Source organism: Leuciscus leuciscus, assembly GCF_965113295.1.
Source record: "Leuciscus leuciscus genome assembly, chromosome: 7".
Lineage (NCBI taxonomy): Eukaryota > Metazoa > Chordata > Actinopteri > Cypriniformes > Leuciscidae > Leuciscus > Leuciscus leuciscus.
In genome coordinates, this window is record NC_138731.1 from 24,553,489 (window position 1) to 24,578,732 (window position 25,244).

General features: G+C 37.3%; 1 protein-coding gene across 6 annotated transcripts in view; it reads left to right on the forward strand.

Moving 5' to 3' along the window:
* Window positions 1–3,859: 3,859 nt before the first annotated feature.
* The window catches only part of arhgef7a (Rho guanine nucleotide exchange factor (GEF) 7a), a 35,808-nt gene continuing 14,423 nt past the window's right edge, over window positions 3,860–25,244 (forward strand). For 2 of the 6 annotated variants that reach the window (XM_082175536.1, XM_082175538.1), the window contains exons 1-8: window positions 3,865–4,458; window positions 9,498–9,581; window positions 15,857–15,941; window positions 16,424–16,572; window positions 18,828–19,029; window positions 19,130–19,218; window positions 19,399–19,493; window positions 20,218–20,313. In XM_082175536.1, coding sequence (XP_082031662.1) covers window positions 4,294–4,458; window positions 9,498–9,581; window positions 15,857–15,941; window positions 16,424–16,572; window positions 18,828–19,029; window positions 19,130–19,218; window positions 19,399–19,493; window positions 20,218–20,313 — 965 coding nt within the window. In that variant the 5' untranslated portion in view covers window positions 3,865–4,293. Of the gene's footprint in view, window positions 4,459–9,497; window positions 9,582–15,856; window positions 15,942–16,423; window positions 16,573–18,827; window positions 19,030–19,129; window positions 19,219–19,398; window positions 19,494–20,217; window positions 20,314–25,244 lie in introns of all 6 variants that reach the window. The other 4 variants (XM_082175540.1, XM_082175541.1, XM_082175539.1 and 1 more) reach the window with 4 other exon arrangements.

Consider the following 25,244-nt stretch of genomic DNA (forward strand, 5'->3'; position numbering starts at 1 on the left):
CACCATACTCAGTCTGCACACTCCCAGATCTAGTTGTACATCTCAACTCCCCACCCCCCACTTTGCTTCATACCTTTCACTAAAATGAAAGAATAAAAGAAATAAAAAAAGAAATAAAAAAAATGCAAACACAGCCGAACAGAATATGAATGCATTAAGCATATAAATCCATCAGGAGACAATTTATGGTGATGCTTAGGTAGACACACTTTCTACCTAAGTAAATGAGAAGTGGTTCTCAAACAGTTTACCTGGATAAATAAAGGTTAAATAAAAATAAAAACTTTCCCTGTATCATGTGAAACAGGAGACTAAGAATCCCCAAATTACACTTACACCTTCTAGGCATTTTGATTTGTTGTATTCCAAATTATTATAATTTTTTCAGATATCTTATATATATATTAAAAAAAAGAATAATGAAAAAAATTGGCTGCTATAATTAAACCTATAATAAATAAAAATAATTATACGAAAATATGCTTGTCTGTGCAAAAATCACCGGCACCGCCACAATGCCATGGGGTTGTTAGGTGCATGGTGATTTCTGCCTTACTGCAATATTGTTTATGTATGAGATAAAGATAGCTTCATTGTACGTTTATGGAATAAATTCCATTCATCCATGTTATCATCCATTAGATAAATAAGTCAGATTGCTAAAAGTATAACTTGCCAATCTTTTGCAACTTTTCTTGCATAAAACAGTGTTTGTCTTTGGCATGGTTGTGACTGGAATGCCCCAGATGTGCTACTGATCCTTCTTTCTCACAGTCGTGGTTTCATTACTCAAACAGAGCGCTCTTCTTATGACCTCTCAGTCATTAGACCAAATCACCCTCATGAAGAGAGAGAGAGCCACACCTGGAGGAAGAAAATAATCAAAAATAGATTGAAACTGAGAAAAAGCAAGCAGTGTGTGAGAGAGAGGCAGTCTAGAGAAATAAACCAATAAATCTGAGTATTATAGCATGCAGTATTAAAAACACAAATCACACATAACATGCAAAATTCAACTAAAATGAATCAAAGCACTCCAGAAACATATGACAAAAGGACATGCTTGTGTTTGAGAGTTTAAAGAATCAATGTGTGTTAGAATATTTTTTTGAATTAGTTATTATTGCTCCTACACAAAAGAGAGCAGTTAAACGAGACATGTTATGTTAAATTGTAGCAATAAACAATCACAGCCTTCTCTTTGTGTCTTTTACACACTGAACCGTATTAAATGTACCATTGAGATGGGTAATAACATATAGACTGCTCTCATTAGCTTATTACTTTACAAGGCTATTAGCGCAGATGGTGTAAGATGGTGACATTAAGTTATTTTACAAACACACAGACTGATTTTATTTTTACTTTAAATTGGCAAAGGAAAATAAAAAGGACAAGACAACTAGAGTGAGTAACTACTTCAGTGTAAAATTGAATCAAAATGTTTAAAGAAATTAAAAAGTGGAGAGGGTCCACCTAGAGCGTGCTCTGGGAGGAAATCATAGCGGGGGCATCCTTGGTTACTGCTACTTGAGATGGTGGGTCTGGGGGATTGTGGGTAGTCCCATGGCAGGCCTGTTAAGACATGATGTTTTGTCCTTCCAGCCACAGAGGGGTTTCTTCTCTTCTCCTCTGACTCTCGAGATGAGCACTAAACCTCTACCGGTATCCATGGTGACCCACTGGGAACTCAGATTCCTCAAGGTAGCTCGCCAGATGATTCAGGAGGGAGCAGGAGTGAGTGGTAAACTGGAAAGGAAAAGTGATGGTGTATGCATTTACATTTACATTTACATTTATTCATTTAGCTGACGCTTTTATTCAAAGCGACTTACAATTGCTATATATGTCAGAGGTCGCACGCCTCTGGAGCAACTAGGGGTTAAGTGTCTTGCTCAGGGACACATTGGTGTCTCACAGTGGATTCGAACCCGGGTCTCTCACACCAAAGGCATGTGTCTTATCCATTGCGCCACTACCACCCTGTCAATCCAATATAACTAGTGAACTTTTTGCAGAGATGTGATGTTTCAGTTCCACCCACATGCTGATAGATTATACTTTGTTACTCTGACTGCGCCAGTTTACTGTTACGCATTACTAAGAGCTTGTTCATTAATAATTTGGAACTAAAGGTCGCATCCAGCAGACGCCTCTCAAGCTCTTTATTGTCATTCGCACAGGGTAACGGGTTACACTGAACAATGAAATTCCCTTGACGCTTAGTACGAATTGCATAGAGAAGAGAGAAATGAATACTGAGAGTTAGAAAATAAAAATGAATTTATAGCAGGAATTATTCATAACTAAATATATGTACTCGAGATTTTTTTGTTTTATAAAATAAGTATGGAAGTGTGTGGCAGTGCAAATATTTTTCTGAACGTGCCAATATTGTGAGATGTTTGTGCAATATATTTCAGTACTTGTAGTGCTGTTAATTGCAATTGTTGTAGTTGTGCATCAGGAGGATGGCCTTTGGATGGGAATCTATCACAGTGTTTAGTAGAGGAGAAAGTCACACATGGAAATATATAAGCTACACTACTGTTTCAAAGTTTGTGGTCAGAAATGTATTTTTTAAGGAAATCATATTTAAATTCATGCATTAACATGAATGCTTTTATGCATTGATTATAGTTTGTAAATTGATTAAAAGTAAGGTACAAAGCCGTCATTACAGTACCCTAAGGTAAAAAGCGAAGAAGTAGGCCAACATCTTTGTACCTTATTTACCCCTAAATGATACATAATGGTATTAGTACTTCAAAACTACATATTAGTACCTTAAGTGTACATATAGTACTTTAGGTGTACATATTAGCATCTTTTAGCTTTTGTACCTTAGGGTACTGCCCCAGTGACAGCTTTGTACCTTTTTTTCTGAGAGTGAAAGAAACTTATAAAGGATTTCAAATAAATGCTGTTCTGATGAACTTTATATTCATTCGAGAATCATGAAAGCAATGTATCATAGTTTGTACAAACGTTTTAGGCAGCACCACTGTTTTAACATTGATAATATTAGGAAATGTTTCCTGAGCAGCAAATCAGCTTATTGAAATGATTTCATAAAAATCATGTGCCACTGAAAACTGGAGAAATGGTGCTGAAAAATTCAGCCTTGCCATTAAAGTATTTTTTTAAATTTTATATATATATATATATATATATATATATATATATATATATATATTAAAATAGTATATAATTAAAATACTATTTCACACTATTATTGTTTTAACTGTAGCCCTTTTTTTTATCAAATAAATGCATAAGACTTTTTTCAAAAACAATTAAAAAAATCTTAACAAACCCAAACATTATTCTGAAAGTGATAAAGAGATAACTGACTAATAATAAACAACACATTTCTAACTTCCTGCCTACCCTGCTTAAAAAAGAAAAGAAAAAAGACTGGTCTCCCAGTCTGATCAGGCTGGTCTCCCAGTCTGATCAGGCTGGTCTGTTGCTGTTTAAATAGTTTTGGGCACTGTTCAGCTGGTTAGGCTGGGAGAACAGCTAGGTCTAAACCAGCTTAGATCGTAAAACCATTTTAGGCTGGTTTATGATGTTTTTCAGCGGGCCATAGAAACCAGTTTCAAATGTTCAAAGGACGCCACCCTGCGGATCACATAAGAAATGCACTAGTCTGATAAAACATTAACAACAGTAGCATATATAACCTGTCTAATAACGGAAGGGTAGCAGATTGCATATTTAACATCTCATATATGTATATATATATATATATATATATATATATATATATATATATATATATATATATATATATATATATATAGGCTGGGCTACATGTTCATGCTTTACCCTCCCACAGTGTATAGAACTATTTTACAATATCCTTTCATTTAAACGCTCCCTCTCTCTAATCTCTCATAATAGGTCTCCTAACAAATGCCCACAAGATCTCTCTGTTATGACACATTTGTCATGCAAAGAGCAGGTGAATGCAGTCCACATGCAAAGCAGGATGCGAAGCAGACTGGTCACAAACGGCTGTCTGTGCTGTGATGTCATCTGCCGGAAGATGCAGGTTTTGTGCGCTGACTGTATTCCAGTGAAAGGCGTTTGACAGCTTGTCGTAATAAAGGAAATGGGAGCGAAGCGATAGCATTACTCATCTCCATGGAGCGCCATAATGCGCCATCCCACAAATAAAACATTTTAGAGAAAATGGTTCCCAGTTCAACGACTGGTTGATAATAGACAGCCTATTTTTTCCCACATTACAATCATAATACTAAGAGCATCGACCTTGCTGGCGTGGCCATGAATCCGGCGGAACAAACGGTTACTTGGCTCATTACGCTCGGGGTTTTGGAATCACCAAAAAAGACAATTTCGGACCCCGATGGATTTCTGCAGTCTTCGCTAAAGGATGGGGTTGTCCTGTGCAGGCTGCTGGAGCGGCTGCGTCCAGGCACTACTGATAAAGTAAGCGCGCATCCTCCCTTTGGCGCACCGTGTTTCAGTGTTCATTTTACCCGTAATCTTCACTCTACACACGCGTGGATATGTGTTATCGCACAAGTGGCCAATATAGTGTATGTTTTGTTGGTCAAAACAGATGTTTAATCCTCAATATGAATGTAAACGCATACAGCAGGTCGGTTGTGGCGTTCAGCGCGCGCTAGTGCTGCTGTTGCTCCAGGCAACAACATTGGCAGTCGTCGATTTTATTGTGAGATATATAATAAACTAAACGTTTGCTTTTGACTGTCATATTTCACAGGAAACCAGTAAAACAGATTTTAACCGACTGTGTGTAAGAGCACAGTTTGTATAGGATACGTTATGGAAACCTGAGGATAAGCGCGTGCAAATCGCATTACATGGCTGTGTATGATCAGCATTAATCTATTAGGTATTATCAAGGTTAGCTATGAATCCCTGTTTATATTGCTTACATGGGAAATTGGCCTCCATAGACATTGACAAAAAGCAGTACATTTAAAGAAACAGTTTTTTTTTTTTTCATAAGCATCTGCTTCTTTCCAATGCAATTCGGAAAATCACACCAAATGGCCTTCATTCAACTAGTTCAACACACGTTTTTTTTCTTATCTCAACTAAATTGCACAAAAGTAAAAAGAATGCAATAACATTAAATCACACAATAAATTAAAAACAGTTCATAGTATCAGAGTGAAAACAAAATATTCCACTGAATAAACTGCCTGAGGGCAAATGCAAATCTATAGTGATTTAATATGCCAGTAGGGCCTCTCAGCAGGTACAGAATTCAAATGTATTCTTTTTTTATAATTAAAGTCAGGTAGTCAGCACATAAGCACTCAAGTATAATGATATCCAGCGTGTTTTGTAAAGCAGTTCATCATAAATAATGCATGGAGTCTGTCCTTCTTGGTTTGGTATACAGAGGGGGGTGCGTTTTAAGAATTCAGTCATATTCAGGGTCAGCTCTGACAATGACTAACAGTCTATGACAGCAATAACCTCTTTTGAAGCTCCATCTGGTTTGCTTACCAAATTTCACATTCTGACTGTGAGCATAACAATAGGATGTTTATAGCAGGTTTATTTCCCGGCAAGAGGGCTATGTGGAAATGAAAAAAAAAAAAAAAAATCTCAAGTTTGCATATTTAAAGTGGAAAAAGAAATATTAGTGCACTTGACCCTTTTCTAGATGGGGTGGGCAGCAGCTTCATGTTTGTGACGGGACTGTCCATGTGACCAGTCAGAGTGCAACAGAACTAACCTGTTAAATGCAACTGTCATTTAATGCAAAAAAAAAAATTAATAAAAAAAAAAAATATATATTTAAATATTACTTGTGTTATTCATGTCACTGCCTTAATTATCATCAGTACATAATGATCCAAATATCTATCGCAGTATTTGTGACAATCAAAATATGAAACTGATCAATAATTTAAATTATCTTAGACACTCGGTGCTTCTGGTCACTTCTCTGTGCAATAATGAGAACAAGACAAAACTCTTTCAGGGCAGATTTGTCTCAAAATCAGACTCGGACTGCAATGATCAGTTACTGCCATTTCTAGATTTGTTACCCCATTTTGTAGCTCTAAAAGAACAGAAACCATTTTAAAGAACACTTGAAGGTATTCAAACATAAGGCATCCCGACAATTCACTACAAAACGTAAATATATCCTAGCTTCAGCTGTTAGGCTCCCTGACTTAAAAGGAAGTATCCATTTCTTATAGTACCGTCTTAGGTATCCTTTGCAGCTCTTAATAGGATGACACTGCAAAGAAGGAAAGGTTTATTGACATTGCAATTTGATTTGCTGATACGAACATTTGTGAACATCTTTCAGCAAATCAACTTGCAATCTTGACAGTTTCCTTAACAATAACTTAAAGCTCTTACTGTTGCTCCTTGCTGTCTAGGCCCTGTTAACACCTGGTATTAAGATGCGTTTTGGTCGATCGGTTCACAAGCAGATGGGGGACACATACACGTTTACACCTAGTGTTGTATCTTTTGTCCACTTTCAACCACTTCTGTCCTGATTTCTTCGATGGGAGGGTCTATGGGCTGGTAAATGTATGGTTTTTTTCACCATAACTTATGATGTGCCGAAGGATTGCATCATGTTCTACTGACAATGTTGCGGAACATGTCGCCATATGTTGTGGCACCTCCAGTAGTGACTGACAGATGAGTTGAGCAGTTATACTGTCGTAATTGTGGCACAAAGTTTTAAATAAATAGCCTAATTAAGCGGTTTTTTTAAAAAAAAAAATAAACTAAACATATTTACAAATCGGAAATATTTTTCAAACATGTGGTCAGTTTGTGGCACACCTGTATTTGAGTACAAGATAAACCAAAACTTACGACAGTTGAGGAAGATCCACAGGTGGCGTATTTAGTAGGCTATTTGTTTGTGATTTATACTGTAGCAAAAACAAAAACAAATAATCTGACACTGATCTAAATAAATATAGATAGGCCTATAATTTAATATGTGCTTAGTGGTTATATGATCTATGGCTTTAATATTCCACAATGAATTTTATGGAATTATGTAAGAAATAATGTTGAATGTTTGCTGTAGGCACATTATAATATAGTATCTATATTCTATATCTATAGATATATAGATCTATATCTACAGACCTACATTAATCTGCATTGTGAATGTGAAGAGCCAGTGTCAAGGTCCAGCAAACTTCTGAATGGTTGATGCCAGTTTTCATAATACATTTTGGAATGGTATCACTTCATAATGGTTTGTGGCATTTTCTCTAAAGCTAGTTTACAATTACATGAAATAGGCCTAACTGATTGGTAAGTGTCAGGTTGTGGTGGCACATAGAGACAGAGCGCAACACGTCATAATCTGAAGACCACGCCCACCAAGGGGGAAAACAAATCAACTGTCTCCATTGACTTTGCATTGCGAGAGGCTGCCTCCTTGTCATTTCTTGCTTCTAACAAAAGACAGAATAATGCCTAAAAGCTGCTGTGTGACAAGGTGTACAGCAAACAAGCTAAGAAACCCAGAAATAAGTTTTCATAAGCATGTCGACCCCAAAAAACGAGCGTTTGAGGACATAAAAGTGGATACAGGCTGGAACGAATGGGTAAATTGTGGGATCCTGACACTCAGTATGCACTAAAAATCCACTACGTGTGCAGTAAGTTAAACATTTGGTCACTGGTGAGTCAAATATCCGAATGTCAGTTTTATATATTATATTTCTGTAAGATAAACTATCCTGTGTTGCCGATTACGGTCTCCTCCAGCGGACGTACGTTAGTTCTCATGCTCTGTCTCAACTGCCTGTATCCACTTTTATGTCCTAAACACTCATTTTTTAGCTTGTTTGCTGTACACCTTGTCACACAGCAGCTTTTAGGCATTATTCTGTCTTTTGTTAGAAGCAAGAAATGACAAGGAGGCAGCCTCTCGCAATGCAAAGTCAATGGGGACGGTTGGTTTGTTTCCCCCCCCGGTGTGGGCGTGGCCTAAATGCGCTCTGTCTCTATACCCCTGCTGGTTTTGGTACCACTTTAATTAGAACTAAATTTTATTTTAACAATTTTTTTTTTAGTTGTGGCCACCAATCTAAATATAGTTTATAAATCCAAATGACACAACTTAACTGTCAATCATATGCAAATAGAACAATTATTGTTTTTTTGTTTATTATGTGAGTTATCAAAACAACTGTGTATTTACAGAGCAATATGTATTTAAATACATTGTACATATTATTTTAAAAAAGAAACAATGTCAGTGGCTATCCACTGACACATGCCAATGATAACCGGATATGCCACCGGATGTGCCAATGGCTTCTGTGCGTAAGATGCCATGCCATGCCAATGTTAATACCGCCTCTATTGGCCTGAACAAAAGTAGTACAGGCTTAGTACTACTTTATTTTTGGGAGAGCTAACTATTTTCAAATTATTTGATGAAATGTGTTTAACTGTAAATTCACATGTAATTGTGCATTCTTTTGTAAATACTTTTATTCATATCATTATTATTTCACATAAGGATGGGTGGGTTGGCAGACGCTTCCCATGAAAACAATGAACAAGGATTGCTTCCACTCCCAGGCTGTGTCCCAATCTGATCATTTTGCACTGTAAAAATGAAAAGAAACAGATTGCCACACTGGTGGAACCCTCTGGAGAACCTCTGGGCATAAGGTCTCCAGGTAACTTACAAAATGGAGCCAACAGTAGAAAGAACTCGAAAAACAGCTACCCCATTAGGGAGAAATGTTTTGAGGTACACAATAGCCTATATTCAAGCTATTTTCATAAGGGTACCTAACTGTTCTCAAGGAGGTTTCAACAACATAGTGCCAATCAGTGCAAAAATGGTACTTCTAGTATTTTATTTATTTAAACATTTTTACATAGAACATATTATTGACTTCATTCCTTCTGGTTCCACCCCAGACCAGACATATTTCAGTGGCAACCCACCACGTGTTTTCCCTTTTGCAGCTACAACACTTTGACAACATGTGCTTTCTTGCTGCGTTATACAACAAATCCCATGACTGACATTAATTCTGGGGTTTTCTCGATTTTGAATTTGACTAAGAGCCCTTTTTCCCCCTCAAAGAAAACACTTAGCAGCGAATACTACGCCAGAACCAACCACTTGATGTTTTAACTGTTGTAAGAATGTTTTGATTTACATTACTCTCTTTTACCTCTCAAAATACCTGATCTGAATGACGGATCGGTTTTGATTTCCCCCGCCAGATCAGGGGACAGGGACAGGGGTGTGTGTGTTGTTCACGTCCCGTTGGTCCCATTGTGTTCGTTCGGCGTCCATCTGAAAACGTCACTTCCTCCTCCTGCTGTCCACTTCCACGGTGCTGTTTAACTCGCGATGTATATGTAGTTGTAGTGAGTCAGTCAGTTAGCCTGTGGACTCTCGTGCAGGATACCTGAGCCAGTCCTTCACTCCCAAAGCATTCACACTTTGCAACCGCTCTTCCCGTTTTCCTCAGATCTTTCAAGATCCCAAGAACGACAGCGAGTGCTTGAGCAACATCACGGAGTTTCTGAAGGGCTGCGCGGTGTTTCGCGTCGAGGTAAGTTGGTGTATTTATGTTATTTTGAGTCTTGACTGTAGCTACTGTATGTTGCTGCATTGGCGCCACAATGAAAACAATCAACAAAAGAGACGTGCAGTATACAGTGGAGACGCAACTCTGGACCGGTGTGAATGAGATCATGCCCCCCTGCACATCGATTTATTGCCGTAGTCTGATGGGACAAAAGCTTTGTAATGTTCTGAAAATGTCTCTAGGGTTTATTTGGTTGTTATTGTACGCATTGTCAACAAAATATCTAGATTTTGCGGGTGATGTTTGCACTACACAGCATCGATATTGTGCGCTGTGTCAGATATGAATGGCGTTGCTTTGTCCATTCATGTACAGTTTGTCTGTTTCAATTGAGTCTGCATGGATTTTAGTTATTGGTATAACGTTAGATTCTTTGATTGAAGCTTTGTTTTCTGCTTGGTTAAGTTTAACAGAAGTGTCTTTCATTATGTGTTTAATAAACTTTTTAACGCCAAGTACCCCCAATATGACAAAAAAGAATGTATACAGACAATTTTTGGATATTCAATTAATTTAAATGATTTGGGTTTTTTTTTGTTAATGCTATTGTAGTCTAAAACTAACTATAATATTTAGTATTGATTGTATCATAATGTAAATTAAAATATATTATCTGAAATTGTCTTTTTTTCTACAAAAGTTTTTTTTTTTTTTTTTCACTATGCCTAGACCGTTTATGGCTTGATTAGTTAAAAATAGTTATTAACATGCCAGTTTTGACATTAATATGCACAGAAAGACATACAAAGGGCTAGTAGGATTTTGATCTATGCGCATTTATTAAGGAACAGATGGTTCAGGGCAACGCTAATGTATTGTCAAGTGTATCAGATGTGGTGAGGTTGAGGCCCACGTCACATATGGAGCTCTTGGTAGACGCATAATGTCAAAAGCATTATCTAAACATGTACTGACAATATCTTATAACCTTTTCTCAAGTTCAGTGTGATTAATGTTGTGTCTGGTGTGGCATTGTGATTGTAAATCTAAGATTGCTTCTGCACCATGATCTAGGTATGAAAATGTCAAATGTTCTGCCAGTGATTGTGTTAATGAATTCATCTCAGGGTTTGTTTGCATAGATAGGCTATACTTTCAGTTCTGGCTTTGCTATACACTCTTAAAAATAAAGGTTCTTTATTGGCATGATCCATTGTTTCATGAAGAACCTTTAACATCCATGGAATCTTTCCATTTCACAAAAGGTTATTTATAGTGGAAAAGGGTTATTTAGATGAATAAAATGTTCTTCACACAATAAACATGGTTCTTTTAAGAACTTTTAAGTTTAGCTCCAAATGTAAAAACTCACGTGCTTGTAGCTTTCTAATCCTGAAGACATTGAATGTACATTATGTGGCTTTAGGTCACTCTTTATTTTTAATCACCTTGTGCCTAATTGAGTTTTCTCATATTGAGTGTTCTTGCTTTTGTGTTTGCTGTTACACCTCTGTCAAAGTAATTGGCTCCTCTCTGACCTGTTAAAAGGTGTCCGGTTGACCTTGCAATGCCCAAGGCTCTATTGGGGACCAACCCTGTCATCACAGCAAGCAAATTTTGGAACAGAAATAAGCTGTTATAGTAAACACTTATTTTTAGGATTTTGTGTGAAACATTACAGCTGTGAGCACTTGTCACAGAAATTGCAAGGACATGTTATTGTCATTATGCCTCAGGAGTGTCTGCCACTCCAGCCCATGATTTGTGTGCACATTCCCGGATGACAACCCTCATCCCATGATTTACATCACATACGTTATATGATACAACTATAGGGCTGATTGACAGAAGGCTTTTTTAATCTTCTGAGAGTTTGATTTGCACTTTTTTGTATTAATTTAGGACTATTTTGACCTCACGAGATGAAAGCTTACCCTTGCTCTAAATTTGTTGTTTAGGGGATTTTCACTAATCTACTCAGTGTCCAGTTTACTCTGAACAGCCTCTTCTGAAGCTGCTTCACCATGAAGCATTGCATGAGCCCATTCAGCTGTGATGATGTGATCTCATTCTCAAGCTTAACTACATGATGACATTTTCAGATCTGCAGTCTGGCTATAATTTATTTTCTTAAAGGGACATTGTGTAGGAATTTCTCCCATCTAGTGGTGAAATTGTATTTTGCATTCAAACGAATAATGCTCTCCAGCGCCTCACTTTTTCAAATGCGCGTTGCATCTACGGTTGCCGTTATGTACCAAAAAGCTATGACAGGATGTCTTATAATAGCACTTCGAGTTTTTCTTCGGGTGAACATGTTTGTTATTTAAAACAAACTGAAACTTGAAACAACGAAAAAAAGAATGTTACAGTATGAACTACTGACTGTCAAAAACATTACTATGGTAATTAGTAGTAATGCCTTCTTTACTCGTTATATTTTTTGAAGTATGTGCATTGTTAGATATCATCATCATCATCAGAGCCTTCTCTAACGTTACTTTACTCAATAGCTGCTATTCATCAAAGAGCCTGTTTAACTTTTAACTATAAATGTTCGACTGTCTATATAATAAAGTACACAACCAAGCAATGAAAAAAAAGCTTGTAATTAAGACTGTAACATTGACTTACCTGTCGAGAAGAAAGCAGGCAACTTCAGGGTCTCTTTTGAAAGCTTTCTCCTGCATTAGCTATCCTGACAGTAACCCTTGTTTTTGTAATCTCCGGTCACGTTTCCTTTTACGATCTATTTTGGACTTTTTCGACGACGAGGACTCCTTATCCTGTGACTCATATGTATGTATGAATGAACGGTGTATAAATAACCGTGCAGTGCAGCCTTTTAAACTTGCCGCGGCAGTGACAAGCGCCTCTCTCTGCTCCTCCGCTTCTGCTGGCTTCAGTCACGTGACGCTGGCTCTGAACGAAATGCGTTGTGGAAACGCGTTGGCCTAGTACTTTTTGTCCCTCTCTGCTATTATAGTTTTTCAAGATGGCGGAACTACATGGAAGCCTCCGTGGACTTACCCGTCCCATGTATATAAAGATAATAAATTCTTCGTTTACGAGGATTAGTCTGAACATTGGCATAGGTATTTGTACACCATTGAGGGCATATTTATGAATAAAAATATAGATTTTAGATAATAAAATACCTAAAAAGCTACACATTGTCCCTTTAAGACTCCATCACGCAATTCCCATTGTTTTTTATTTGATTTCACTCTATATGGAATCACACCACATTAGGGCCAAATCGTATTGTTTTCGCTGGAATTATATTTATGTATAGCCAAAACCAAATACATCATTCTAATCTAGTTACTTAAGTACTTTAAATATGAAAGATTTTAATTAATTTGATTTATTAATTTGTATTTGTTTGTTTTGCAATATGATCGAAGCAAACCAAAAGATATGATAAAGTGTGACAAAGTCAGGCATCACTTTATGAAACTCTTGCAACACTTATATTTTAAATATGACAGAGTAAGTCATGTTTTAAAAACACATTGGCTCTTATTGTGTTACTATTTTTCAAAAGTTTGGGGTCGGTAAGTTTTTAAAAAATGTTTTTTAATGTTTTTGAAAGTCTCTTAAGCTCACCAAGGCTGTAGATATATTCAAAATATTTTCTATTTGAATAGGCTATATTTTAAAATGTAATTTATTCTGTAATGACAAAGCTGAATTTTCAGCATCATTACTCCAGTCTTCAGTGTCACATGATCCTTCAGAAATCATTCTAATATGCTGATTTGCTGCTAAAGAAAGCGTTTTTTATTATCATCGTTTTTTGGAAACCGTGCTACATTTATTTCAGGATTTCAAAAGAACAACGTTTATTTGAAATATAAATCTTTTGTAACATTATAAATGTCACTTTTGATCAATTTATTGCATCCTTGCTCAATAGAATTATTAGTTTCTCTTTTTTTTTCTTTTTCCATCTTACTGTCCCCAAACTTGCATCGTAAACTTGTTTCTGAAACTGCTTTTTAAGTGTGGTTCAGGTGTGATTTGCTTTTTGATTTAATTCTGAAATTACATTTTCCATGGAATTATAGGAGAACATAAAATAATTTCCATAAAACCGATTATGGATATTCTTATATGTTAGCTAGGAAGCTCAAGATGATGCATTGTCCACTTATACACACACACTTGTTTTTTCTTCTCTCAGGGCATAAACTGTATCAGAGCGGAAAGTAAAGCGGAAGCTGATATTTTGCTCCCACTGAAGTTCACATGCACACAGCCACTGTCCATTAACAGAAGTACACATAACTGTCAATCAAACAGTTCTAATACTGCAAAAGAGCAACACAGGACAGACCATCTAGAGCTGAACAAATCAGATTTCTCACTTCATAAGCACAGAGACATCAGTGACCCCTAGCTAACCACACCACCTGCTCAGAGGAATGAATGCCACACATAACAAATGACTGATGAATGTCTGCATAGATGCTGAATGTGGACTATTTGATTGTACGTCTATCTGATACTATATTTGATTGTACACACAAAAGCCCTTTTTGCTAAAAATGAAGAAATTCATCAAAATCAAAATACTTAAGTTAGGCTACATCTAACGGGAATCTGTAGGCCTATACACTGTAAAAAAAAATTACATCCCCAAGTCAAAAAATTTCTAGTGACTGGTCACATCTAAATTTTTCAATTAGTCTGACGTATTATTTCTCATTGAGCCAATGTTAACAGACTATTGCAACAAGAATTGCACTTGGGCCAATTTAAAAATTTAGATGTGACCATGCAGTCACTAGAAAATTTTGACTTGGAGAGGTTAGAAATTTTTTACAGTGTACTCAGGAAACGAATACAAAAAAATATATTTAAAAATAAAAGCAATTATTTAAAATGCATGATCTATACTTGGAAAATGCATGAAATTGAACCTGTTTTATATATTTTTTTCTTCATATTTCATAAAAAACAATGTTGAAGTCTCTGTGGTCTCCGTCTGACGTAGTTGACTTGTAAGCTGGAGTTGACGAGCTCACAAAACTCTTTAGTGATATGATATATTTTTTGCATATGAGGAATTATTCTAATGTTGTTTCATGATTTTATTTACATATAGCCTATAATTTGGCCTGATTTACAGGCCTTTATATACATAACATGTTTACATCTACTGTCACCATGAAGTTAAGATTCTTACTTTTTTAATGGAATATTGGAATTTTTATTATGAATAGTTTATTCATGCACATTATATATTTATTTTATTTATTTATTTTTACATCCTGTCACTCCCATAAGATCACAGTAAAAGCAAACCCTGATGTAATGGACTAGAGAGAACATGCCACTGTTGCAGGTCGGCACAAATAAAATGTATGTAATTGATGCGGTTTAAAGACAGGCTACAGATCCTTTGGATTCAAATTGGGAACCTTTCTGTTTCTGCTAGAGTGTAGCACATAATAATGCTTACCATTACACTGACTCAACCTAGCATACGCATTGTGAGCTACTGGAGATCAAGAATGAGACACAAGGGAAGGTTCACCTAAAAATGAAAATTGTCATCATTTTCTCACTCTCTCATGTTGTTCCAAACCCATAAGACTTTCGTTCATCTTTCGAAACACAAATGAAGATATTTAAATGAAATCTGAGAGATTTCTGTCTCTCCATTGACAGTCCATGCAACTACTTTTTTTTATGATCGCTTCAAATGTAAAGAGATCATAAAGAGATCGTAAATCTAATCTATATGAATTGAGCGGTTTAGTCCAAACATTCATCAACGCACACATCAGTTGTGGTAAACAGAAGCTCAAGCATGCATGCTTGACATGCGACAACCAATGAGGTTCATTCTCGTGTGTTATGAAGCACGTTTGAGCTTCCGTAAGAACCAATTAGGTTTGTAAAAGCCTAAATTCAATCTGTTCATCATATAAAGCAATCCAGTCTCTTCAGAAAATTTGGACTAAACCACTCTAATCATATGGATTCGTTTTGAAATCTCTTTAAGAACTTTTTAAAACAACAAAAGTGGTAGTTGCGTGACTGCCAATGGAGGGACAGAAATCTCTCAGATTTAATTTAAAATATCTTCATTTGTGTTTTGATGAACAAATGTCTTACGGATTTGGAATGACATGAGGGTGAGTAAATGATGACAGAATTTATATTTTTGTGTGAACTATCCCTTTAATGTGCTTGAAATAGGCTAGAGTCCTATATGGTTCTTTCACTGTTTTAACTGACTTGTAGGTGGTCTAGATTAATGGTGTTATATAATGTTTTTCTCTCTATAGCCATTTGAGGCTGGTGACCTGCTTCAGGGCCACAACTTCAGCAGAGTCCTCACTACACTGGTTGCCCTCAATAAAGTGACTGCAGGTAAGTCTAATATCTAGAACTGTCCCATTTAGGTTTTCACAATATGAATTAATACATTTTTTAAACAATATTCTTTTAAAGGTACACTATGTAACTTTTGGCCCACTAGTGGTTAAAAAATAAAACCGCATGCATTTTGCAGAAGAACATTGTTTGGTTGTGCTTTGGCTCTGCATGACTGTGCGGATGAATATGGTTATCCTACTGCTCATAAAACATTCACTACTAGGCTTAAGAGATATAACCAGTTTAGATGGAAAGGATCTCAAGCTGACTAGCTGAAGACGTTACTGTGGCTATACACGGTACTTCCTGGAAAATAAATTCCAGCACAGTGCTACAACAACAAATCCCAAAAGTACAGTTATTAACTGTTTAAAATGTGTTCAAAGTTCCGAATGTGCTCCTCTAATAATGTGTGACACTGTTACAGATGTTCCCAGTGGTTGTTATTCTCTTCTGTGTTCTCTGTGTTGATGTAGATATTGGCATTGGCAGCGACTCTGTATGTACGCGTCACTCTTCCGCCCACCGGATCAAATCCTTCGAATCGCTGGCCTCCCAGTCTTCACTGGGACGATCTTCTAAATTGCTCCATAACCAGTTCCGCAGCCTTGTGAGTAACTTTGGGGTGAGACCTCTCAACCAACCTCACCAGATCACAATGGAAATATGTGCAAAACATCTGCACAACTGTTCCAAAGTTTGGGGTCAGTGATTTAAAAAAATTTGCTTTTTTAAAGAAGTCTCTTCAGGCCCATTCACACTGAGCACGACGTGATAAAGCTAAGCTAATCATAGACCAACAGAGCTTTCATACTGAATGTGAAACATTTTTCCTCATGTATATATCTTGTAGGTTTTCCCATTTGGCTTTAACCTCATCTGCTGCACAACGTACAACAGTAAATTAAGATCAATAAAGTTTGGTACTACACAGAAACCTTCATCGAGTGCGTGTAATAACTTCAGACTGCGATCTAAAGTGTATTTTGGTTAAGTAATGAGCAGATGTGCATTATTTGTAGTGTTTTATAATAAACTGAACTGCTTAGCATTTCTCATGTAAGCATTTCTCATTCTTTATTGTTATAAAATACCCCGAGCCTCATGAAAAACACATACAGAACATATATTGTTCTAATCTTATATTTATTTGGCTTCATGTTTCATCTGTAAAAACATCTCTCAGTTGTTTATGTGTGGAACCGTGCAGAACTCAGAACGAGGAAATGAACATGACGTCGCCGTTCGGTAGGGCAGGAGTTATGATCAGATAATATGATTGATATGACAGCACTAGAGCGAATAAGCTCTCTGACACACAACTGACACACACGGAAGAAAACAGCACTCTGTACGCTGTTTCAAGTTCTTCCGTTCACATAATTCAGTGGAAAATTAATAGAAATAATATTCTGTATAAAGAACATGTAAGAATAAATCTGTTCTCAGACACCAGTGATAACACTCAACATTCATTCTCTTCTGTCTTCCGGAATACTTTTCTTCGGGGTTTACACAGGTTTTCAAAACAGCGCCACCAATCTCACACTTTTGTGTAACAGCAGCGGCTCTGGTAAGCTCAAATCTAATTAGGCGGCTTGTTCCATCGCGGGGGGATGGGGAAAAAAATCGATACACTGGTGGAAAAAAGAACCTCTCGCGCTGTGATTGATCGCACCCAGTGTGAATAGCTCCATAGGGATCTATTGTTTTGATGTAAGAGTGTCATCGCGACGTACATTCGCGTCGCTTAATCACGTTCAGTGTGAAAGGCCCTTTATGCGCTCAAAGGCTGCGTTTATTTGATAAAAAAATACAGTAAAACAGTAATATTGTGAAATATTATTACAATTTAAGATAACTGTTTTCTATTGTAATATATATTTTAAAATGTAATTTATTCCTGTGATGGCAAAGCTGAACTAATTACTCCAGTCTTTAGTGTTTCATGATCCTTCAGAAATCATTCAGTGCTCAAACATTTCTTATTATCAATGTTGAAAACAATTGTGCTGCAATATATTTTTGTGAGAACTCTGATACATTTTTTCAGAGTTCTTTGATAAATGGAAAGTTAAGGATAGCTTATTTGAAATAGAAATCTTTCACTTTTGATCAATTTAATGCATTCTCGTAGCCTGGCTCATTGAGACGTGGTCTGGGAACCACATGTTCATTTTCTCGTATTTGAGGCGTGGTTTACGAATGCCCAGAGCCGTTTATTGGGCGCTACGAATGTCTATCAAATGCGCCTGTACGTAGCTCATAGCCAATCGTTTCAATTATACCAGATGACGTATGTAGAGCGACAAAAATTCGACGAGGAAGAAGACGAAATAAACTTGCGTTCTAAACTACTTAGAACACTATCTAAGGCTGCATCGAAAGGTAACTTCGCGTCTGATGCCAAGTTGGATCCATAGATATAAACAAACTGCTTCGGTGTGTCGCATAGACGTCGTCATCGTCTTGCTGCTCCCTCCCCGTTCTGTGATTGGTTCCCTTTTTGAGGGGAAAATCTGGTCCATGATGTCCAGGCTGCCTAGCAGCGTGAATAAAATCACGGAAACCCAGGCTAGCATTCTCGCTGAATAAAAGTATTAATTTTTTTAATTTTTTTATTCTTACTGACACCAAACTTTTGATCAGTAGTGTATAAAACTTCTGTCCATGTGAGGAGCTGTTATGTTGGCATATTTTTAGATAAGTTACAAAGGCAAAGATGTCTTTCTTTTGATGTTTGTAACTTAACTTATTGGTTTTAGAAGCAGTGTCCTGAAACTCTGTCTTCTGCAAACATATTAATTAATGTAAATGGGTCAGTTTTGATTTTCAGACTCGTGAGGCTGTATGTAAACACAAGTACTCTCTCTCTTATAGGACATGACGGAGAACAGTAACGCTCAGTTAGTGGTTAAAGCTCGCTTCAATTTCCAGCAGACCAATGAGGATGAGCTTTCTTTCAGTAAGGGTGACATCATCAATGTTACTCGCACAGAAGAAGGGGGCTGGTGGGAAGGATCCTTCAACGGCAAGACAGGCTGGTTTCCAAGCAATTACGTCAGAGAGATCAAAGGGTCAGGTATGTGTCAGCTTGCTGTAGACCCATTATAAATATATAAACACGGTCTTCTCTTTATCCACAGTGCACATTTATTAAAACAATCTATGTGGCCTTACAGACAAACCAGTGTCTCCTAAATCTGGAACTCTTAAAAGCCCCCCCAAAGGTTTTGATACCACAGCCATTAGTAAAACCTACTACAACCTGGTAAGCACATTTGAATGAAATATCCTTTTGAAGTGTCCCAGGTTGATTCGCTTAATTTTGAAGGTTTTTGTGCATAAACAGTAATCAGACTCAGTTGATTTGTGAATGAGCGCCGGTGATTAGTAATCATTGTGTTAGAAATATCTTGTCTAAAAATAGCTGCTGTTTGTTTGTCTTCAGGTGCTACAGAACATTTTAGAAACCGAAACAGAGTATTCAAAGGAGCTCCAGAACCTTTTGACCAACTACCTGAGACCTCTACAGATGACAGAAAAGTAAAATGCTTGCTATCCTCCAAAAAACACACAAACACAAGAATATAATACTCAATTTAGCTTTAAAAGTAACATTATTCTATTTTCTATGACTAGGGCAGCCAATGTTATGCCTGGTTTCACAGATGAGTCTTAGATTAAGCCATACGTAGCATATAGTTAAATTAGGACATTCGAGTAGGTTTTATAAACATGCCTTAGAAAAAAAACATTACTGATGTGCATTTTGAGTTAAAACAATGGTGCTGATGTCGGCACCGATAGCCTCGTGGGCTAATGCGCCGACATGTAGCGCCGTTGTGCTTCGGGCGACCCGAGTTCGAGTCCCGGCTCGTGGACCTTTCCCGACCCCGTCCCCCCTCTCTCTCCCACCTCACTTCCTGTCTAGCTACTATCCTATCCTAATAAAAAAAAAGGCAAAAATGCCACACAAAAAAAACTTTAAAAATACAAATAAAAAAACAATGGTACTGACATATTTTAAGATATGTCAGTGCAAGTTGCTTTCAGTTAAAACATCTCAATGATGCATTTTAATCTGGGACTAGGCTTAAGCCTGGTCTGTGAAACCGGACATTAGTGTGTTAATTAAGTGTGATTAAAAAAAATATTCATGATTTTTGTATTATTTTTTATGTAACCAATCCACTTGAAGTTTTCTTATTATTCGAGTGAAGTACAGCCTTAATGTTTAAGCATTGACTTTTCTCATCGTTTCTCATAGACTGAGCACCTCAGATGTAAGTGTCATTCTCGGGAACCTGGAGGAAATCAGCACTTTCCAGCAGACTCTGGTCCAGTCACTGGAGGACCGCACCAAGTGAGTTTCATTCTAACCATGAGCAGCCGTGTGATTCCTGGACTGTCTCTTAATAGCACTGAGTAATTTACGACAGGAGGGACTAAGCACTTAGTGAAACTGAGACTCAATCAAATGGATTGAGTTTCGACTTCTAGATGGTGAAAATAGACCTGGGCGGTAACGTAAACCTGAAGTCCATTAAAGGGAAGGTTCACCCAAAAATGAATTTTTGTCATCATTTTCTCACCTTCAAGTTGTTCCAAATCCGTGTGGGTTGCTTTCTTCTGTAGAACACAAAACAGAATATTTTAAAGAATGCTGGTAACCTGTCCATTGACGGCAGCCATTGACTTCCATAGTATTTTTTTTCCTACTATGGAAGTCAATGGGTTCCGTCAACTGTCTGGTTACCAACATGGAACAACATGAGGGCGAGTAAATGATGACAACATTTTTATTTTTAGGTGAACTATCCCTTATAGAGGATTAGAGTTTTCTAATGTTTACACCTCTAGTGGTAAATATTTGAACAAGATTGGAAAATGCTAAATTAGTTTTTACCTGTCAAAGAAAGTTAGAGCAGATTGTTTGTTTGTTTTTTGTAAAGGAAACCTTAGAAAATTATAAACCGAGAATAAAAGCATATTGCGACATAATAAATGTTTAATAAAATGTTGAAAATGTTGAAAAATTCAAATATAAAGTTAGCAAAAAATCCAAAATAACATAGTAGTGAATACTGAAATTACACTACTGTTCAAAAATATGCAGTGGTAGGATTTTTTTTTATTATTATTTGAATTATATTTTTTTTATGTAATTTATTCCTGTTGTGGTAAAGTTGAATCTTTAGCATCATTACTCCAGTCTTAAGTGTCACATGATCCTTTAGAAATCATTCTATTATGTTGATTTGGTGATCAGTAACTATTTTTTATTATTTTTTATCATTATATATATTATTAATATTTTATGAAAACCCTGGTAAATTTTTTTCAGGATCCTTTAATGAATAGAAAGTTTGAAAGAACAGCATTTATTTGAAACAAAAATCTTTTGTAACATTATAAATGTCTTTATTCTCTTCTTTTGATCACTAAGTCAAGTCACCTTTATTTATATATTGCTTTATACAATACAGATTGTTTCAAAGCAGCTTTACAGTGATAACAGGAACATTTATTCAATGATGCAAACAGATTTCTTTATGGCTGTACAGCAACTCTAAAAGAAAATAATGTCATTGTTCAGCTGAGGTCAGTTCAGTGTTAAAGATGATAAATTATTAAACAAGTTTATTTAATCTAATAAAGCAGTTCTGCAAAAAACAATGATGTCATCGTACAGCTCAGTTCATTTCTCATCCAATAATGTCAGAGCAGTCAAATCAGTAATAGTGTTGAATATGAAGTGTCCCCAACTAAGCAAGCCTGAGGCGACAGTGCCAAGGAACCCAAACGCCATCAAGTGACAGAAGGGAGAAAAAAACCTTAGGATAAACCAGTGCTCAGTTGGGGGGCCAATTCTCCTCTGGCCAACGAACGAACATGGTGGATTGTGGATCGGTAGCATTCAAATATTTCCTTTCGGTTCCTTTTGCTTGACGATCGGATTCATCACGCCAGTATGGAGAATCTGGTCATAGATCTAGAGGATTTGTCTGTTTCCTGTGGCCTTTGCTGAGGATATGTGCCGATCAGTGGTGTTCTGAAATGAAGAGGCAAACTATATATATACATATACATATATACAGTGGTACGGAAAGTATTCAGACCCCCTTAAGTTTTATATTATGTTATATTGCAGCCATCTGCTAAAATCATTTAAGTTCATTTTTTTCCTCATTATTGTACACACAGCACCCCATATTGACAGAAAAACACAGAATTGTTGACATTTTTGCACATTTATTAAAAAAGAAAAAATGAAATATCACATGGTCCTAAGTATTCAGACCCTTTGCTCAGTATTTAGTAGAAGCACCCTTTTGATCTAATACAGCCATGAGTCTTTTTGGGAAAGATGCAACAAGTTTTTAACACCTGGATTTGGGTATCCTCTGCCATTCCTCCTTGCAGATCCTCTCCAGTTCTGTCAGGTTGGATGGTAAACGTTGGTGGACAGCCATTTTCAGGTCTCTCCAGAGATGCTCAATTGGGTTTAAGTCAAGGCTCTGGCTGGGCCATTCAAGAACAGTCACAGAGTTGTTGTGAAGCCACTCCTTTGTTATTTTAGCTGTGTGCTTAGGGTCATTGTCTTGTTGGAAGGTGAACCTTCGGCCCAGTCTGAGGTCCAGAGCACTCTGGAGAAGGTTTTCGTCCAGGATATCCCTGTACTTGGCCGCATTCATCTTTCCCTCGATTGCAACCAGTCGTCCTGTCCCTGCAGCTGAAAAACACCCCCACAGCATGATGCTGCCACCACCATGCTTCACTGTTGAGACTGTATTGGACAGGTGATGAGCAGTGCCTGGTTTTCTCCACACATACCGCTTAGAATTAAGACCAAAAAGTTCTATCTTGGTCTCATCAGACCAGAGAATCTTATTTATCACCATCTTGGAGTCCTTCAGGTGTGCTTTCATGTGTCTTGCACTGAGGAGAGGCTTCTGTCGGGCCACTCTGCCATAAAGCCCCGACTGGTGGATGGCTGCAGTGATGGTTGACTTACTACAACTTTCTCCCATCTCCCGACTGCATCTCTGGAGCTCAGCCACAGTGATCTTTGGGTTCTTCTTTACCTCTCTCACCAAGGCTCTTCTCCCCCGATAGCTCAGTTTGGCCGGACGGCCAGCTCTAGGAAGGGTTCTGGTCGTCCCAAACGTCTTCCATTTAAGGATTATGAAGGCCACTGTGCTCTTAGGAAACTTAAGTGCAGCAGAAATTTTTTTGTAACCTTGGCCAGATCTGTGCCTTGCCACAATTCTGTCTCTGAGCTCTTCAGGCAGTTCCTTGACCTCATGATTCTCATTTGCTCTGACATGCACTGTGAGCTGTAAGGTCTTATATAGACAGGTGTGTGGCTTTCCTAATCAAGTCCAATCAGTATAATCAAACACAGCTGGACTCAAATGAAGGTGTAGACCCATCTCAAGGATGATCAGAAGAAATGGACAGCACCTGAGTTAAATATATGAGTGTCACAGCAAAGGGTCTGAATACTTAGGACCATGTGATATTTCAGTTTTTCTTTTTTAATAAATGTGCAAAAATGTCAACAATTCTGTGTTTTTCTGTCAATATGGGGTGCTGTGAGTGCAAAGAGTGAAACATTTAAGGGGGTCTGAATACTTTCCGTACCCACTGTACATATACATATCTATATGTATGTATGTGTGTATATATATATATATATATATATATATATATATATATATTATACATGCATACATACATACATACATACATATATATATATATATATATATATATATATATATATATATATATATATATATATATAGACATTCAGACCGATTCACAAACACGCTCGAAAACAAGAGGTGGGATTTATCGCATCATCCATAACCAATCATAGCGCAATGGAGGCATTGCCTCCTCTCACGTGACTTTCCCCCATTCATTCTCAATTACATCCATCAAACCCACCACACGCTTTAGGGGGGGCTGTTAGACGGAGGCACAAGAGACTTCCGCTGTAGCTTTACCTGCCATTGTCGCTGTTGGACAGTGTTACTTTAGAAAAATTTGCGATTTATATGATTTTTATGATTTATGTCACATTTTGTAATATTTGCGTTGTCTTATTTTTATAATATGGATTATTAGGATTTCTCATCCAATTTTTTAAGGAGGCTCTGCCTCCCTTGCCTCCTTGGAGGAAACGCCCCTAGTGCCGATGGCTGTCGTGTCGACGAGGTCTTCACAGGGGATTGTCTAGTTGACAGGATCTCTGCTGACAATCAGGGCTGCGTTGTGGTCGTGTCTAGGTGCATCTGGATATCGACAGGATACGTCTGACTACGGTAACCTTGGGATAAACAGAGAGATTAATATTAGCATAGATGCCATTCTGCTTACGATGTAGTAGTGATGGGCGATTTCAAAACACTGCTTCGTGAAGCTTAAAAAATCGTTTCGAATTTTTTCTTTCGAATCAGTGGTTCGGAGCGTGTTTGAAACTGCCAAAGTCACGTGATTTCAGTAAACGAGGCTTCGTTATGTAATAACGGTTTCGAAACGTTTCTAAATTGAGGCGCTTCGTTTCTAAGGCGATGATCTGTGATGATGATCTGTTTCTAAGGCGATGATCTAAGGCGATGATCCCCAGCGGTGAACCATTGAACATGAGTCTATGGGGTTTTCCTGATCTCTGATCAGTTTTATACATTTGTAGATGTTTTAATGAGACATTAGTATAATTAAATGGAATAATAATAATAATAATAATTTGTTACATTTATATAGCGTTTTTCTGGGTACTCAAAGCGCTTTACATATGGAAGGGGGAATCTCCTCAACTACCACCAATGTGCAGCATCCACTTGGATGATGCGACGGCAGCCATATTGCGCCAGAACGCCCACTACACACCAGCTTATTGGTGGAGAGGAGACAGAGTGATGAAGCCAATCAGTATTAAGGGGATGATCAGGAGGCCATGATGGACAGAGGCCAATGGGCAAATTTGGCCTGGATGCTGGGATTAAACCCCTACTCTAATAGAACTACTAATAGTAGTTAATAGTCTCTTATTGGCCTGTTTAGCTGAGCCATCCATGGAACACAAAACAAACCATGAAAATAACCATGTTAAAGCTTTTTTTATGCACGTTTGGCCTGAGATTTTGTTGCATTTACACTGTTCTGACCAGCAGGCGTCACCAGCGTGTGGCGTTTCGAATGCTTCGAAATTGTGAATCATTTTGCAATTGGTTAGTTTCTCCCATCACTAGTAACAAGTACAGTTATAGGAAGTGTTCAAAGTTC